This window comes from Drosophila mauritiana, chromosome 3R, assembly GCF_004382145.1.
Source record: "Drosophila mauritiana strain mau12 chromosome 3R, ASM438214v1, whole genome shotgun sequence".
Lineage (NCBI taxonomy): Eukaryota > Metazoa > Arthropoda > Insecta > Diptera > Drosophilidae > Drosophila > Drosophila mauritiana.
This window is the reverse complement of record NC_046670.1, coordinates 18,451,215-18,467,443: the sequence shown is the minus strand read 5'-3', so window position 1 is coordinate 18,467,443 and position 16,229 is coordinate 18,451,215. Positions and strand designations below refer to the sequence as shown.

General features: G+C 49.2%; 9 protein-coding genes across 9 annotated transcripts; 3 read left to right on the top strand and 6 right to left on the bottom strand.

Annotated features, from left to right (window-relative positions):
* Window positions 1–362: 362 nt before the first annotated feature.
* On the top strand, window positions 363–1,694 carry LOC117143862 (50S ribosomal protein L1). Its single transcript, XM_033308728.1, has 3 exons — window positions 363–628; window positions 683–992; window positions 1,047–1,694. Exons 1-3 carry the CDS (start codon window positions 438–440, stop codon window positions 1,608–1,610), a joined length of 1,065 nt encoding a protein of 354 aa, XP_033164619.1. The 5' UTR covers window positions 363–437; the 3' UTR covers window positions 1,611–1,694.
* LOC117143863 (GDP-fucose transporter 1) lies at window positions 1,607–2,950 on the bottom strand. The gene is made up of 3 exons (XM_033308729.1): window positions 2,772–2,950; window positions 1,988–2,711; window positions 1,607–1,934 (listed from the first exon to the last, which is right to left on the bottom strand). The coding sequence occupies exons 1-3, from the start codon at window positions 2,846–2,848 to the stop codon at window positions 1,722–1,724; spliced, it is 1,014 nt and encodes a 337-aa protein (XP_033164620.1). The 5' UTR covers window positions 2,849–2,950; the 3' UTR covers window positions 1,607–1,721.
* A 163-nt stretch (window positions 2,951–3,113) lies between these two features.
* Window positions 3,114–4,151, bottom strand: LOC117143864 (protein SGT1 homolog). The gene has a single exon (XM_033308730.1). The coding sequence runs from the start codon at window positions 3,995–3,997 to the stop codon at window positions 3,461–3,463; it is 537 nt and encodes a 178-aa protein (XP_033164621.1). The 5' UTR covers window positions 3,998–4,151; the 3' UTR covers window positions 3,114–3,460.
* Window positions 4,152–6,384: 2,233 nt separating this feature from the next.
* LOC117145069 (THO complex subunit 3) lies at window positions 6,385–7,567 on the bottom strand. The gene is made up of 3 exons (XM_033310584.1): window positions 7,407–7,567; window positions 6,819–7,353; window positions 6,385–6,755 (listed from the first exon to the last, which is right to left on the bottom strand). Exons 1-3 carry the CDS (start codon window positions 7,494–7,496, stop codon window positions 6,418–6,420), a joined length of 963 nt encoding a protein of 320 aa, XP_033166475.1. The 5' UTR covers window positions 7,497–7,567; the 3' UTR covers window positions 6,385–6,417.
* Window positions 7,568–7,779: 212 nt separating this feature from the next.
* On the bottom strand, window positions 7,780–9,413 carry LOC117145541 (colicin-E1). The gene is made up of 2 exons (XM_033311236.1): window positions 8,864–9,413; window positions 7,780–8,807 (listed from the first exon to the last, which is right to left on the bottom strand). The coding sequence occupies exons 1-2, from the start codon at window positions 8,904–8,906 to the stop codon at window positions 7,879–7,881; spliced, it is 972 nt and encodes a 323-aa protein (XP_033167127.1). The 5' UTR covers window positions 8,907–9,413; the 3' UTR covers window positions 7,780–7,878.
* A 677-nt stretch (window positions 9,414–10,090) lies between these two features.
* Window positions 10,091–10,969, bottom strand: LOC117143664. The gene has a single exon (XM_033308444.1). It carries the CDS (start codon window positions 10,933–10,935, stop codon window positions 10,150–10,152), a length of 786 nt encoding a protein of 261 aa, XP_033164335.1. The 5' UTR covers window positions 10,936–10,969; the 3' UTR covers window positions 10,091–10,149.
* Window positions 10,970–11,006: 37 nt separating this feature from the next.
* On the top strand, window positions 11,007–11,921 carry LOC117143663. Its single transcript, XM_033308443.1, has one exon. The coding sequence runs from the start codon at window positions 11,080–11,082 to the stop codon at window positions 11,866–11,868; it is 789 nt and encodes a 262-aa protein (XP_033164334.1). The 5' UTR covers window positions 11,007–11,079; the 3' UTR covers window positions 11,869–11,921.
* A 159-nt stretch (window positions 11,922–12,080) lies between these two features.
* LOC117144195 (eukaryotic initiation factor 4A-III) lies at window positions 12,081–13,681 on the top strand. Its single transcript, XM_033309244.1, has 4 exons — window positions 12,081–12,339; window positions 12,400–12,766; window positions 12,822–13,013; window positions 13,078–13,681. The coding sequence occupies exons 1-4, from the start codon at window positions 12,207–12,209 to the stop codon at window positions 13,583–13,585; spliced, it is 1,200 nt and encodes a 399-aa protein (XP_033165135.1). The 5' UTR covers window positions 12,081–12,206; the 3' UTR covers window positions 13,586–13,681.
* A 17-nt stretch (window positions 13,682–13,698) lies between these two features.
* LOC117144196 (4-hydroxybenzoate polyprenyltransferase, mitochondrial) lies at window positions 13,699–15,429 on the bottom strand. The gene is made up of 3 exons (XM_033309245.1): window positions 15,345–15,429; window positions 14,294–15,285; window positions 13,699–14,235 (listed from the first exon to the last, which is right to left on the bottom strand). Exons 2-3 carry the CDS (start codon window positions 15,260–15,262, stop codon window positions 14,026–14,028), a joined length of 1,179 nt encoding a protein of 392 aa, XP_033165136.1. The 5' UTR covers window positions 15,263–15,285; window positions 15,345–15,429; the 3' UTR covers window positions 13,699–14,025.
* Between the last annotated feature and the right edge of the window lie 800 nt (window positions 15,430–16,229).

Below are 16,229 nucleotides of genomic sequence, written 5' to 3'. Positions count from 1 at the left end.
GAAAATTTTGAGATTTATTTATAGAGAGTACGGGCAGTGTTTTGATCTCTTTGCTGATTTCCTAAGCTCTCTTAGAATATAGTTAATCAGCCATATAGTGGATTTCTTAAAATAAAGAATATTTAAAATGCTGTAGAATATGTGGTTAAATGTTATTTTACAATTTATGAGTTAGAAATTGAGAATGAACCTGTGCATTATTCGAATAAACGCAGTTCCCAATAGTTTTGGAAAAAGCCCGTTGAAAACATTGATTTCAAATACGTGCTCTAGCCATACTATTAGCCAAGCTCACAACCATGGTTCGTGTTCATGCTTTTTATCGGCTACAGTGTGGTAAACTTAAGTTTTCCGGCGAAGAGTTGGCAGTTCCGGCCGGCGAGGTTATGCAAAGCGAGAGGTTTGCATTCCGGTAAATAGTAATATTTCTCAAAGAAATGCAGTCCATTCTGTCCTCAATGAGGGCACTGGCCCTGCGCCAGAGCACGGTGGAGCCCCTCCGCCTGCTGCACCTTTCCGCCGTGAGCGAGGCGGCCCGTAAAGGAACTCGGGAGAAGGCCCGCAAGAAGAAAGTCAAGGTGGAAGTGAAGAAGGTTGGATTCATCCCGCACAACCAGCGCAACAAGAAGTAGGTTGTCAGCTCGATGCCCATAACACCGGATTAACCATCGTTCTGCTCTAGAATCAACGTGAAACGGGCGGACAAACATGTGGATGACTCCTGGAAACAGGTGCCCAAAGATGACTGCTATGTGGGGCGCTACTACCGCTGGCCAGTGTACTCGGTGCAGGAAGCCATCCAGTGCCATCGGGAGACGCATCATCCCAGCATGTACAACGTGCCCAATGCTCCCCTCAATTTGAATATTGAACTCAACATGCAGGCGGAGAAGATCACACGTTTTGTGGATAACTTCCAGCGCATGGCCATGATTCCGCACAAGTTTGACCACGGCGAGGAGCGGAAGATCATAGTTTTCACCAAGGGAAATGTGAGTGCAGCTCCTTAGTACAAAATCTTAAAATAACATTAAATTAATTCCCAGAATGAAGTCCTGGAGGCCAGGGAAGCTGGCGCCTCGCTAGTCGGCGGCGTGGAGCTCATTAAGGACATTACCAGCGGCGAACTGCTGCTCTCCGACTACCAGTACGTCATTGCCCATCCGAATATACTGGCCGAGCTGGTGGCCCTGCGAGGCCTGATGAAACGCAAGTTCCCAAATCCCAAGAGCGAGACGCTGGGCACCAACCTGGCCGAGATGATCGTCAAGTTCTCCAGCGGCATTAGCTACAGTGCAGTCAAGGATGAGTACCAGCAAAATTTTGGCCTGATCACCGCCAGTGTGGGCACTTTGGATATGGATGTCCAGAAGCTTGAGGAGAACATCAGGTTCCTACTGCAGGATGTCAACACTATGAGGCCCAAGCGCGAGGGACGTTTCATCACACGTGTCCTGCTGAAGAGCCCGCCCAGCAGTGAGCAGCTGAAAATCGATCCCTTTCTCTACGTTCCAGAGATGTGGGACAAGAGCACGGCGAAGGTGAAAAGGGATGGGGCCAAAAAGCAGACAGAGCCGGCGGAACCCCAAGAAGCAGTTGCCTCCAATTAGTTAATACAGAAGCCTATGTATTTTTGTTGATGGATTGTTTGTGCATACTTTAAACTTACATCTCCTAGAGTCCTAAACAGTCTACTTCACTTTGGCGGCTTTTAATTGCATTCAGGCCTTCTGGGTGGCGGTGCTGCGTTGTTGGTGCTGGCGCATCATCTCCAGCTGCTTGACGCGGGTGTAGGCGGCGCTGGCCACCAGGACCACCACATTGGAGGTCCACCAGAGAGCCGATCGAACGTCATGGTAGTACTGGGTGGCGATCACCGTTTGAGCGCAGGCCTTGGCCGTTCCCGAGATATTGTGCGTCAGGGCGGATGTGACCTGAAATATCGATCGGGCTAGATAAGCGATTAACACGTGAATTGCTTGATTACCTTGATTTCCAGCGCTGTGACAAATCCAATGGCGAAGCCACAAAGGCCACTAAGCGTCATTGCGGCCCAGAACCAAGGAGCCCACAGGTGTGGATACGTGATAATGCTCTCCAGCTCGCCATTGATGATGATCAGGGGCAGGAAGAGCAAAGTGGAGTAGAGATTATTGTAGTAGCTAAGCAGCCACACCTCCTGGTTGACATAACCCAACGATTTCTTTGTCTGAATAGAAAACATGGCCAAGGCAAGCGAACTTAGCACTCCAAAGATGGTTCCCCGCCAGGAGAAGACCTCCGTCAGGCTTTCTTGGTCCACTCCCAGCCAGAATCCAACGACAATGGCGCCGCAACACAGCAGGCACTTGAAGCTGGTTCGTTGGCGGAGAATCACGTAGGTGAGGACCACACTAAACACGGTGGTCAGGGAGCGACCGATGTAGTAGAAGGCCACTGTGACGTAGGACAGCGACAGGTTGTTGGCCCCAATCATCAGGGTATAGAGCACAGATAGAGGCAGGATCTTGCGGAAGGTGTCGATGTCCAGGGGATTTCCCTCGGGAAACGTAAATACCGAGGGGTACTTCCTGCTCAGCCGACTTGCCGCGAAACATATCACTGTGGAAACCACGCATTGGAACCAGGACATGAAGAGCGGAGCTCCCAGGTTCACTGTATCGCTGCTCAGCAGGTGCTTATTCACGAATACCGTCAATATCGAGGTGCACCTGTGGAAGACATCGACCTGCAGGCGGCGCACAGATGGGTGGTTCTCATGCATTACTCACCAGTAGAGCGACACGACGAAGAATATCTTCAGGTATTTGTTAACCAGCCGGTTGTGCTCCTCCAGATTCTTGTACATTTCGGAGTCTTTGGGAATTGCAGACCGATTTGTGCGAGCCAAAAGTAATTGTGCGTTTATTTTTACACGTATCTGCTACCCGGTCTGCCGATCAGCTGTTTTCGCTGAGAACGTTTCGGTTGAGTGCGGGGGTGGATTCAGGAGTTCTTCGTTGTGAGATAAAAATGAATAATGAAATAAAAACCATCAACGACAGTTTCTTTCCAAACTTTATTGCGCTTTTTTAAAATGCTCTAATTAAAAAAAGGCTGATGAAAACTGTTAATTCAAATTTATTCGTTACCACTTTATTCGTAGACACTATAATTATCAGAAATAAAGTGCTATGCTACAGAATATTAATTTAAATACATTTATGTTGTGAGGTGCTCGTAAGAGTGTTTATGTGGTGATTTTTAATTTACATTACATCCTAGTTCTTTTCTAGGAAATATAAACATGTTCGTGTTTCTGAAGTTCTTTTTATGCGTTTATTGCCACTGTTTTCCTCATGACTCTCTTCTGTACTTGGTAATTTAAGTCGACAATCCACAAAATGTACACATTATAGTAATTATTCTCTGATAATCTCTCTCGCTGACTCTATAAATACAAGGAGTAGGGCTATTTCGCCTACTTATCCCACTCGCGGAACTCGGTTCCATTTGGAGGCTTCACTGTGACTTTTTCTTTGCCCACCTCATTCCAGTTGGTGCTGAGCACGGTGCCTCCCGACTCCGAGAAGGACTTGTTCATGGCCTTTTGGACCTCGGGCGAGGATGAGCTGTAGATTTTCTTGAACAGGTTGGTGAGTGCCGCCTCGCCCTTGGCCTCCTTCTCGTCGATCTTCTCCTCCTCGTTGACCAGCTGGTCCCAGTTCTTGGCCTTGGGTTGCACCGGCGCAGCCACGATGGCCTCCTCCAGATTCTCCCACCGAATTCCCGTCTCCTTGGCCAGTGTGATTTCCACTTTGGTGGAGAAGGCCTTGTAGGAGGACCGCTCCACAACAATGGGATGAAGCAGCTTCAGGTCCAACTCGTAGCCATCCGCCGTCATGTGGACTCGGTTCTGGGTTATCTCCACAGCGTAGTTCTTCTCGACGGCGTTCTTCAGGAGCACGGTGATGACCACCTTGGTCTCCGACTGGTACCAGTCGTGGCGCACGGACATCTTGCTGCTTCACCGGTAGAGGAAATTGGGAATTATTGAGGATTCCCCTATAATTGCTTAAGCCCACTAAACGGCGTTTTTTTGTACGGAATTATCTAGAATTCAATACAAATGAATGTGATTTAAGGCAGTGCTACCAGATATAAAATGATTATCGACTATCGATTTCTTGTAACTTAAGTGGCAGCGCCTATTAAGTTTCAACTTTCAATCGTTGTTATCGATAAGTATCGTGGAATAAGGTGTAGCAACGACTCGAACCCTTATGGAACTGTTGGTGCGGCAAGTAATTTGCAGCACTGCAAGAATTTAAATTAAGGCGCCAAATTTTCCTTTAGCAAATCTGAATATTTTGTTTAAACTTTTCATCGCAATTGAAATAATTTCAACAGACTAGAAAGTTGCCAAAGACAAAAAAACAATAGTTATAAGTTCTTTTTTGCAAGGATACAAGTCCACAGGAAATTATTTGAAATCAGCTCACACCAACTGCTCACTTCAACTGCAGCCAACTGAAAACAAAGTTCTGGCCAATTTACGGGCACTTGAATTTCGGTACTTCGCTCTGGGGAAAACAGCAGTCGAAAGCGAATAAGTCCCGACGACAGCCAACATAAATTCCAGTCGTCCGGCTCCACGCCCACCAAAGAAATCCGCATCGTCAAAGTTTGTCCAAAGTGACAGCAGAATTGAAAAGTGTGCGAGGGGCAGGGCAAGTGGCCCAAAAAGTATTTGCTGCTCTAAGTTTTATTACTTTTTTTTGTATGTTTGCCTTTCCGATCAATTGACTATTATCTTGCGAGTTGAAGAACAACTGCTGCAATTCGGAAGACACGCCACTTTTCCATTTGCATAAGTGTAGCAAGCAAATTTATTCACAACATAATTTTTCTCTTTTCTCCCTTTTTTTCTTAAATTATAAGTTTAAAAGTCATATAGTAACGCATATTTGTATTGAGTGAAAGCCAAAGTAATTAGTAAGAATAAAAAAGTAATTAGCTGTAGCTTCTTTAGTTTTCGATATTTGGTGTAAAATTGAAATAAATAAAACTAAAATATGAAATATAATGTTTTTTACATTACATGCCTGTTTTACTTGCAATTCCTGCACAGATTTGAGAATATGTCGAAAATAACATTTTATTGCATTCATTACATTCCAGTAACATTTGCATCAGAAGGGGAAATTTTAACAGAAGCGTTCTATTCCATTCCATATAGAAATGTCGCACTTATCGCATGCGACAAACCGAGCTATGTAAACTAACAGTCTGCATGCTTACTTTACAGCTGTGCTGAATAGAAAGGGGTAAGCTGGCTGTTAAAGTTTTACACGTGTGTACATGGTGTACATGTAACGACGTAGAAATAATGTAGAAATTCTGTTTCGCTCTGATAAGAAAACCCATTGGAAGTATAAGCCAAATTGGAATTTAATATAATATATAATATAAGATATAGTTAGCAAATGAAGATTGCATTATGTGTGTATGGTAAATATAGGCAATGCGAGCAAGTGAAAACGATGGCTATTTAAAGTATTCATTACTTGGCCAAAAATGCTCCTTCAATCCACTGACAACAATTAACTGTAAATTATATTTACCAACGAATGCAATCCGCTCCCCTCCCCTCCCCCGAGCAACTAACGGCAGCTGGCAGCTCGAAACCGAAATTTATCGAAAACTTTTAGTAAAGAAAATATTGACGTGGCTTCGAGTGGATGGCTGGCTGCGCGGGCGGAGGGGATTGGAGTGCGCTGCACTTGGCGGGAAATGCACTTGGACGGCATACAAATGGCGATGCTGCGATGCGAGTGATGCTACACACGCCGTGTTAGCTCGCTTGTTTGTTTGCCACTTGCGCCGCGTGCAGAAAGTAAGAGCCACAACAATTGACACAACCCACCCACTCGGGACTTGGACAGCGCCCCAAAACTTGACCTCGTGCCTCTCCAGTTTGCCTGGCTAATGGTCGCCACTCATACAGCCACTTTCTTTCGGGGATTAAGCCCTCCAAAAGCTGACACTGATTAATAGCTTAAGAAGCAGGAAGCCATTGCCGTAAAACTACATACATTGGGTCAGCACCCGCATCCGCCAGCGTCGTTATTTGCATGATAAAAGCAAAGTGCTTGCAGTCTTGAGCAGCTCCTGGACAGCAGACCACATCAGCTGGGTCCGGCAAAGCCATAAAAGTGAGCCAAAGATGATAAAACCGAAATGGCTGCCACGAACACGTCCGCCGACGAAGCCCGGCAATTGATAATCCAGAATGTTAGCTCGGCCAGCAACGTGACCCAGTTAACTCCAAAGTGCATCATCGGCGGCCAGGTACGTCGATAAAGTCACACTCGAAAAGGTAATGGGAAAGCAAACAGGGTGGTCTTTACCATCAGATGCGCCTTAAACTAGGTTGCTTTATTCCGAAAAGCCATATATCTTTACGTTGCCAGCGTCGCGTCGCCGATCGTTGTCCTTCTCATCGCAGGCGTAGGCCAGCAGGTACTGCTTCGGATGCCAGGCCACCGTGAACGTGGAGGCGTCCACGTGGATGTCGGTGACCCGCTCGCCCGTCTCCGTGAACGCAATGTCGATGATGAGGTCCTCGCTGGCCAAGGCAATCATTCGCTCGTCGTGGCTGAACGATATGGTGCGGACGGGCCACTCCAGGCGGCTGATCATGCGCAGGCAGGCCAGCTCGTTGGCATCCCACAAGGAGACTTGCGCGTCCGCCGAGCCAGTGGCAAAGTATTTACCTGGCGACGAGAGAGGGAGAGATCATATTATATATATTTAATGGGATTGCCATGGCTGCCCACCCGTGGGTCCGAACTCGATGCAGATGCAGTTGGCGGGATGGGCCTTCAGGGTCATCTGGTGCTCCAGACTGGGGTAGCTGAGGATGTGCATGCAGCCGAGTCCGTTGGTTAGGAAGAACAGGTCGTTGGTGTTGTTCCACGAGATCTCGTTGACCTCGAAGCTGAACGGCTCCTCCACGCGAATCTTGTTCGTGCGCGTGTCGATGAAGGTGATCAGGTCCTCCTTGTTGCCCACGGCGATCGTTTTGCCATCGGGCGACCAGGCAATGTTGATATTCTCCCCCTTGGTGTTCGTCACCGATACGCATTTTCCGACCCGTATGTCCCAGATGCGCACGGTCTTGTCTCCGCTGGCGGTGGCAAACTGGTCGGGATTAGTGCGATGCCAACACAGCTGGTCCACGGACGCAGTGTGTCCCCGGTATGTGTTGCCCTTCAAGAAGCGGTCCCGCTCCAGCGAGTAGACCACCACAGTCTTGTCGAAGCTTCCGGAGGCGAGGTAGCGACCATCGGCGTTCCAGCAGACCGAGTGAACCTGTGGGCAGGAGGATTCAAGGGTTGCCCAATAAATGTGGCCATCGTGCTCACCTTGGACATGTGCGACCGCTGCTCGCGGATTTTGCTGTGACTCCGCAAGTACGACTTCAGGTCTTCCAATGTCTGCTCCGTGCGACTCATTGTTAAATGTTTATTTATATTTCAACCGGCTTTTTCTTAAAAGATCTAAACAACAATGTGACTGTAGCCCACTAAACAAATTATACTAGCTGCCAGATTTGCATTAGCAGGGACTCGCACCAATATATCGATTGCTGGTTTGGCGGCTAATTCAAATATATTGTTACAATTTCTTAAGTTAAGTTTTCAAACGAGTTTCTGCCAACATTCAAGCTCATACCTTGTGTTGTTAATTACGCTATTGTTTGTGCTCCAAACATTTAAACAAGCAGAGAGAGAGAGCTTAATGTCAACAAAACTTTATTGTATCGCTGCAGCAAAACAAACATTAAATGAGGAAAACAAATAAATAAGAATTAAGAGCCTAGATTGTGGCAGTGCACTATTGAAGTCTGTGGTTTCGCGGCGGCTCGCGAACATTCCGATCGCTCTTGTCGTGGATGTGCACATTCTCCGCGAGCTCCACGTTGGCATGCAAGGCGGCGTCATTGGCATTCAAGTGCGCCTCCTGGGCGGACAAGGTGGCCTTCTCCGCCGCATCGCGCGTTTCCTCGTAGTCCAGTCGAGCTGCATAAGCCTGCGATTCGGCGTGCTCCAGCTTGGTCTTGGCCTGGGCCACCATATCAATTTGGGAGGCCAGCTCGGCCGCCGCCTCGGATGCTGCCTTTTGTGCCAACTCCGAGGCGGATTGGGCATTGTTAAGTGCGGCAGTCAGGACACTGACATGGTTGATGGCCTGCTGGGCGGCATATTGGGCTGCTTTGGCGGATCGCTTGGCCTGCTGCAGCTGGGTCAGCTCGTTCTCCATGGCCTTGTGGGCCTCCACGCTCTGATCCTCCAGCCGATGGAGCAGCACCTCCTTGCCCTTGAGCACAGCCACAGCTGTGCCGGCTGCCTGAGCTGCCGCCTGAGCCAGAGTACTTTTGGCCACATAGGATGCCTGTTTGCCCGCCGCATTTTGGCTGGCCACTGCGGAGAGGGCCTGATCCGCTGAACCCTTCGCTATGCTGCGCAGTCCATTGTCGGCCAGGTAGCCACCGCCTCCTCCTCCACCGCCTCCGCTGTGGGAGTGCACTATGTAATCGGAGGAGCCATCGAAGTGGGAGAGCTTCACCTTGGCCGGCTCGAATTCGTCGTGGTTAATCGCCTCGTAGGTGTACGACGGCACCTCGTGCTCGATCACCGCCGTTTGCTGGGGCACTGGACCCGGTCCATGGGGAGATGGCGGCGGTGGTGGCGGCGGCACATTGACGTGATGGTGATAGTGTGGCTCCTTCCGTTTGATCTTGCGACCCTGCGTCGGCATGGCCACTAAATCAAAGTCCCAATTTAGCCACATTTGCATGAGGAAGTCATGTGCGACTCACCCAAAAACAGCGCCAGGAGCAGCAGGTGCAGCAGCGATGGCATCTCTGGCGATTATGCAATGGAGCAGCTGGCGAAACCGGAAGACTCGTGATCACCGCAGACGCAAGCTTTTGGGTTCCTCTGTCGCACACCGAGTGCTGAAAGAAAATAAATTTCCTTTTTTTAATTGGGGAAAACTTTCTGTTGTTAAGACAATGAATATCTTTCATTGGATTTCACGTATATGCTTTTCAGTTTAGTCAGCTAGTTAGTTGATGATTGCATCTCAGTTAACAGCAAGTATTTGGAACAAACTTGTTGCGAAATGTATCACTATACATTCTGCTTTAAAAATATCTTCACATCTGAAGGACACCTTTTGCGAGTGCATAATCACTGGACAACCGGTTACATAGCCGCTTTGCCTATTAGCTAATAATTTATGGTGCGACACTTTCTTTGCTCTAGGATGGCCGGCAAGTCGTTAGTGGGTCACGGATTGATATGTTCCACGGGAGAACCTGTTTAGCTTGAAGGCCAGCCAAACTGGACACTGCACACAAGGCACACAACACTCCAATCACTCAGTTTTGACACCAACGCACCTCTCGATCTCGATTTCGATTTCGACTTGGACTTGGACTTGACCGACACGAACGTCCTGTGCGGACCAGAGATGAAATGCTTATGACTGTAGTGGAGGATCGTCCGCCAAGCGGAGTCAATGTGGATGGACGAGTTCGGTGAAAAACGCTTTTACTTTCGCACTAGGAGAAGCGTTAGGAGCGCGAAGCAGGGCGAGCTGGAAGCTGGTGGCTAGGGGAGCGGCAAGTGGGCTCAGTAAATCCAGTGGAGACTCGACGACGATTGCCAGTTGGCCACCAGGGGCGCCATGTATTTATAAACGAACTGGTCGGGTCGCCGAAAGAAAGTGCAAACCCGTTGGTTGCTGTTGGTTTTCCTCGCGAGCTGGCCATGGCCACCATCAGCCAACAACGATGGTGCTGGGTCAATGCTACCAGGCTGCTCGATTGGATAATTTGTAGCCGCAATTATGGCAGAGCGTCTAATTGCCATGAGACGCTTTAAATGCCCGCTCCGGGTGAGATTGCATATGACGAAAGACCGATGGAGTCCGATGATTGTTCGCTTCCTCGCAGATCCGCGTGTGAACACGGAGGAGTGTTCGGAAGCTTAGCGAGGTGTGTTGAGTATACGCCCCGTAATCCCTAATTGCATGATTTCATAATTGTGATATTACTTATGACCTTTTAAATACAATAAAATAAAATATAAGATAATGGGTTCAGTGGGTGCGTCCCCTCTTCAGCCAGAGTAAGTGCCTCAGTTCCGCCCTCCTGCGCTCCCTGGTGGCCCTTTGCCTGGCCTCCTGGGCAGCACAGGCTGCCTTCTCGGCGGCGTTTTTGGTGTTCTTGAAATCCACCCGGGCCACCTCCAGCTGGCGGAGCAACAGCTCCACCCGCTTCTTGGCCGCCTCCACGAGCTGTTGCTTCTCGCCCAGCTCCTGCTGCGCGCCACTGGCCACGTGCTCCGAGTTGATCACATTATCTTGCGCATTCTTCACCGCCAGCGTGATGGTGTTCAGCTGCTCTGCCGCCTGTTTGGCCGCTTGCCCGGCCGCAGCATAAGTGGTCTGGGTGGTCTGCAACAAGGTGCTCTCCTCCTGGACCACCAGCTCCCCCTCGCGCACCTCGGACTCCAGCTGCTCGACAATCTGTTGCTTGCCGGCCAGCGCAGCTTCTGCCGCCTTGGCGGCGGCCAGCGCCTTGTCGGCCAGTTGCTTCTTCACCTGGCGGGCAGCTGCCTCGCCAGCCTCTATCTGGGCATCGGAGGCCTCCTTGGCTTCCTTGGCCGCCTTCTGGGCAATGTTGGAGGCCTTTCCCCTACTCTTTCCACTCACCTTGAATTCGCACGGTGTACCGCCGGAGGATGACGACAGACTGTTGTCGCCATCACCATGATGATCCGAAATCAGGGCAGCTATCTCATTGGAGGACTGCGGCAACTTGTGGCCCGCAGAATGATATGAGAACAGGAAGAAAAGTAGAAATGCGATTCGTACTATCTCCATGCTTGACTTGAAATAGTTGGATTAAACAGATCAGACAGACAGGTAACTTGTTCAAATATTTCAAATATTAGTGCTTTGAAAGCACTAATGCTACATTCCCATAAATATCTCCACATTTCGATTTCCTGATGGGCCTTGAGATTTATGTACGATGCAAGATTCCCAATGCGTTGCGAGTCCCTGGTTACGATGTTGCTGCTTGGGAACATCCTGCTGTCGACAGCCGCGCATTCTGCCCAGCGAAACGATCCGCGCTTCAAGCCCGGCTCCATTTCCTGCAAGGCGAGCATGAAAGCCAGTCAGGTGGCCTCGAAGGCGGCCAAGGATGCGAAGGACGCCAAGGATGCGCAGCCGTGTGCCGCGGAGATGGCGGGCCACAGGGCACGGGCCTTGCTGGCGGACAAGGCGTTGCAGGCGGCCAAGGCTGCGGAGGCGGCTCTCAACGGGAAGAAGCAGCTGCTGGATGAATACACCAAAAGTCTGGCAGAAACGAAAAGGGTCATCGACGAAATCCAACGAGCCATTGCTACCAGCTCGTGCTCGGCGACGACGGCAAAGGGGATCCGCGACAAGCTCTGCACATCAGTGAACATTATGAAGAGTATGGTAAATGAAGTGGACGAAAATCTCGAAAACATTCGGAAGATGGCCGAAAGTGCCCAGAAAGAGGCCCTGGAAAAGCACAGCCTCCTGAAAGCGGCCAAGATGCGGGTGGAAGAGCTCCATAGCTGCATGGACGAGGCTCAGAAGGATCTGGAGCGAAATCGGCAGAGTGCTGCGAAGGCCAACGCAGCCGCCAAGGAGGCGCAGCAACGGATCGAAACTTTGCATAAACTGGTGAGCAGGATTAAGATGCTGAAGCGAAAGGATCTTCAGTCGCTCGAGAACTTCCTGCGAAAAAGAAGAAGTAGCACTCCGGATAAAACAAGTTGAGTTGATTGTTTGTTATGGCAATAAGCTGGTTTATATTTTGTAATAAAACACCGTAAAATACAATAAAAAAAAGGACATATATTCACTTTTAAATTGTTGCCGCCCGATAGCAGTGTTGCCACTTGTCGCAAAATAAGTACAAATATATCGATATCAAATTAAATCGACGACGGTTCAATAATCGGTTGTTGCTGAGCAATAGATAATTAGTCTTCTGCGATAGGCCATCTCTAGCAAGCGAACCGCATTTTTTTCTGTGAAAGTCGGAAAAATTAGCCGAAAAAGATTGTAAATATTTATTAAAATCAGTTGAAATCGCACGCGAACAAGCAGTGAACATGGCGCGCAAGAATGCCCAGGCGGAGGACCTCTCGAACGTGGAGTTCGAGACGAGCGAGGATGTGGAGGTGATACCCACATTCAACGCCATGAATCTTAAGGAGGAGCTGCTACGCGGCATCTACGCGTACGGTGAGTGGTGTGTATACCTATGGCCGGTCTAGGGCTAATCCAGTTCTCTGCACTCCCAAGGCTTCGAGAAACCCTCGGCCATTCAGCAAAGGAGCATTACGCCTATCGTCAAGGGACGGGATGTGATTGCCCAGGCACAATCAGGCACGGGCAAAACCGCCACCTTCTCCATCTCCATCCTGCAGAGCCTGGACACCACGCTGCGTGAGACGCAGGTTCTGTGCCTGTCGCCCACTCGCGAGTTGGCTGTGCAAATCCAGAAAGTCATTCTCGCCCTCGGCGACATGATGAATGTCCAGTGCCATGTGTGCATCGGTGGCACCAACCTGGGCGAGGATATTCGCAAACTGGACTATGGTCAGCACATTGTGAGCGGCACTCCAGGACGAGTGTTCGACATGATCAAGCGACGGGTGCTGCGAACAAGGTATGTTTCAATGTGACCGATCAAACAATATTGTAATTATATGTGCATTTTGTAGAGCCATCAAGATGCTAGTGCTGGACGAAGCTGACGAGATGCTTAATAAGGGGTTCAAGGAACAGATATACGATGTGTATCGCTACTTGCCACCAGCCACACAGGTGGTGCTCATCTCGGCCACCTTGCCCCACGAGATACTCGAGATGACCTCCAAATTCATGACAGATCCCATTCGCATCTTGGTCAAGCGGTAAGCAACATGCTGCTCCCATATACACAGTGTGATTCATAAACTCCATTCCATTCCCTCACAGTGACGAATTGACGCTGGAAGGCATCAAGCAGTTCTTCGTCGCCGTGGAGCGCGAGGAATGGAAATTCGATACCCTGTGCGATCTGTACGATACTCTGACCATCACCCAGGCCGTCATCTTCTGCAACACGAAACGCAAGGTGGACTGGCTGACGGAGAAGATGCGCGAGGCTAACTTTACAGTCAGCTCGATGCACGGCGATATGCCGCAAAAGGAGCGTGACGAGATCATGAAGGAGTTCCGAGCCGGCCAGTCGCGAGTGCTCATCACCACCGATGTGTGGGCTCGTGGTATCGATGTGCAGCAGGTGTCGCTGGTCATCAACTACGATTTGCCCAACAACCGTGAGCTGTACATCCATCGCATCGGTCGTTCTGGTCGTTTCGGACGCAAGGGTGTTGCTATTAACTTTGTCAAATCGGACGATATCCGCATCCTGCGCGACATTGAGCAGTACTACTCCACACAAATTGACGAGATGCCCATGAACGTGGCTGACTTGATCTAAACTAATATTCTATCATTACTTTTATGTAACGCACTTTTCCTAGCCGTAACAACAAACGAATGAAGTAAATACATTTGAAGAGTATTTGAATTTCAATAGACAACCAAAATCTGTATAATAATAATAAATAACACGTAAGAATTTAATACAGAAACCAGTTTGCCTCTCAAATGGGTTAGGGGAGCTCAGGGGATGGGTGATTTACGTAAGTTCTTACGTCAAGGCGGGCACTTACAATTAAGAATTAATTGAAGTTCAAGTGAGGTGTGCACTTAGCAATATTCTTTAAGACTTAACCTATTGCAAATGAGCTAAAAATTGTCATAAGCCTATTTACAAGATTTTATCTAATCAGATACCTATAGACTTTGGTTTTGGCGAATCAAAAAGCGCGCTATAAACATAAATTAACACTACAATCTCCGCTCGTCTGGCTCATCTCAGCTTATGACTTCTGGCTTTTGCGGCAGCGCTGGAACGTACGAGCTGGCCGTCGATGTTGTCAGTGAGGATTGTCGCTGTTTCTTGCTTTCGTCTGATCTCAGAAGGGTGCCCAGAACAATGCCGAGGAAGAGAATGAGTCCTACTTGATGGTTCGATATGAACTTTTTGGCGCAGTCGCTGGGGTTGTCAATGTTGAGGGAATAGATCTGGAATGCCAAACGCACGAATAAGTGACTTTCTGCATAGTAATATTACAAGAAATACCTGCTGCACCAGATGGGCACCCACAACTCCAACAGCCGCGTAGTACGGCAAAGTTTGATCGCAAGCCCAGCCGGCGGCGGAAAGACCCGTCAGCATGGCTGCCGTGAATCCCGACAGCCAGACCTTGGTGTTCTCGCCAAATCTGAGTGCCGTGGACTTCACACCGATCTGCAGGTCATCCAGCTTGTCCTGGTGGGCGTATATCGTGTCGTAGACAATGGTCCAGCAGACGCCGGAGAGGTAGAGTGGCAGGCAGGCGGCCAGGTTGACACTGCCCTGGGTGGCACACCAGCCCAGTAGGGCGCCCCAGTTGAAGGCCATGCCCAGAACCAGCTGGGGCCAGTAGGTGACTCTTTTCATCAGCGGATATGTGATCACGAGGCCCAGCGAACTGGCGCCCAACAATATGGATTGCCAGTTGAGCTGGACTAGCACCAAAAGACCCAGACTGAGCTGCGCTGAGAGGAATACTATGGCGTCGAACTGACTGATCTGCCCCGAGGCCAAGGGCCGCAATCTCGTGCGCTCCACCTTGGCATCGATGTCCTTGTCCCAGAGATCGTTGATGGTGCAACCGGCGCCGCGCATTATCAGTGCCCCGGTACCGAACAGGCCCAGCATGGTGAGGTCCGGCCAGCAGCCCGCATCGGCGCTGAGCGCTATGCTCCAGGCGCAGGGCCAGAAGAGGAGGTAGGTGCCAATAGGCCGGTCGATTCGCATTAGTTGGGCATAGGGTTTGGCGGCCGACACGAGTTCCTGCAGCGGTGTTTGCGGCTTCACAGGCTCAGTGGCGGTACTCGAACTCCTGGAGTATACATCCTGCAGCCGGGACTTATCCCAAGTGCTCCAATCTCCAATCAGAACACGCGCTGGTTGCCGGGGCAGCATGTGTTTTGTTGTTGCCGCCGCTGCATAAGAGCTGCGGAAGTGCCTAGTGCTCTGGAGTCGCAGGTGTCGTAGCGCATACATTGCGATTTGCCTTGCACTAGCACCTTCAACGATTAAAGCATTAAGTCACACGATGTTAAGTTGTATTTGTTCGTAAACTCACAGTCAAAAAATGGCAAGATGTTTAATGGAACTTTGGTTGGGAATGTCAAAGGGTTGCCATCCGGGTAAAGGCAGGCAAAGAGTTGCCGGACACATGAAAAAACAATCTGATCTGGTGGCATTGCTGCATTTGGCGCTAAACATTTGAATTTAGGTTTCAAAGACTAATATTTAAGTGGTAAGCAATTTGTGTAAATGGTTAACTTTTGAGTTGCGTTTTACAAAAGTCATATTTAAATATCTAAGCACAGAAGTACAGATGCGTAATGTAATCCTTCGTTTTACCAATACCAATAACTAAAGCGTACCAACCTCTTTACCACCTAAGCAGTTTAGCAAAAGCTTTCGCTCTAAACTAATAACCCAACCACTTACCCCTCTGCAATATCGTTAATGTTTTGCGCACGTCGCCCATTTTTCGAAATTGGCACACGGCGCAGGAATGTCCGTAGAATTTTTGCACACGGCCGCAGAAGGTTTGCGCACGGCCATCAATTTCGGCGACATTCGATCCCAGTTAGAAATAGCCCAGTAAGAAATAACACTCTTGGAAAGCCAAGTGGACTAAGGCAGACCTCCGGCGATCCGGCGACCGACGGTTGCTATCGCTCCCGTGCCGGAATATGGGCATATACCTACCTACGTATGAATGTACTCGACTAGAGCCATAAAACCGTGATCGAAGCAAAGAAATAATGGAATAATTTCAACATCATGTATTACAGCAACAATTTCAGGGGGTTGTATTAGCCCATGATTGATAATCTGAATTGCAATAAATTCTGCACGCGAATCGATTGTCGAACCTTTGCCATGAGTCCATAAATTAAACTGCAAACCGGAGAGAAGCCCCCGACGGATCAATAATGGGTTTTATCTCTCGAGA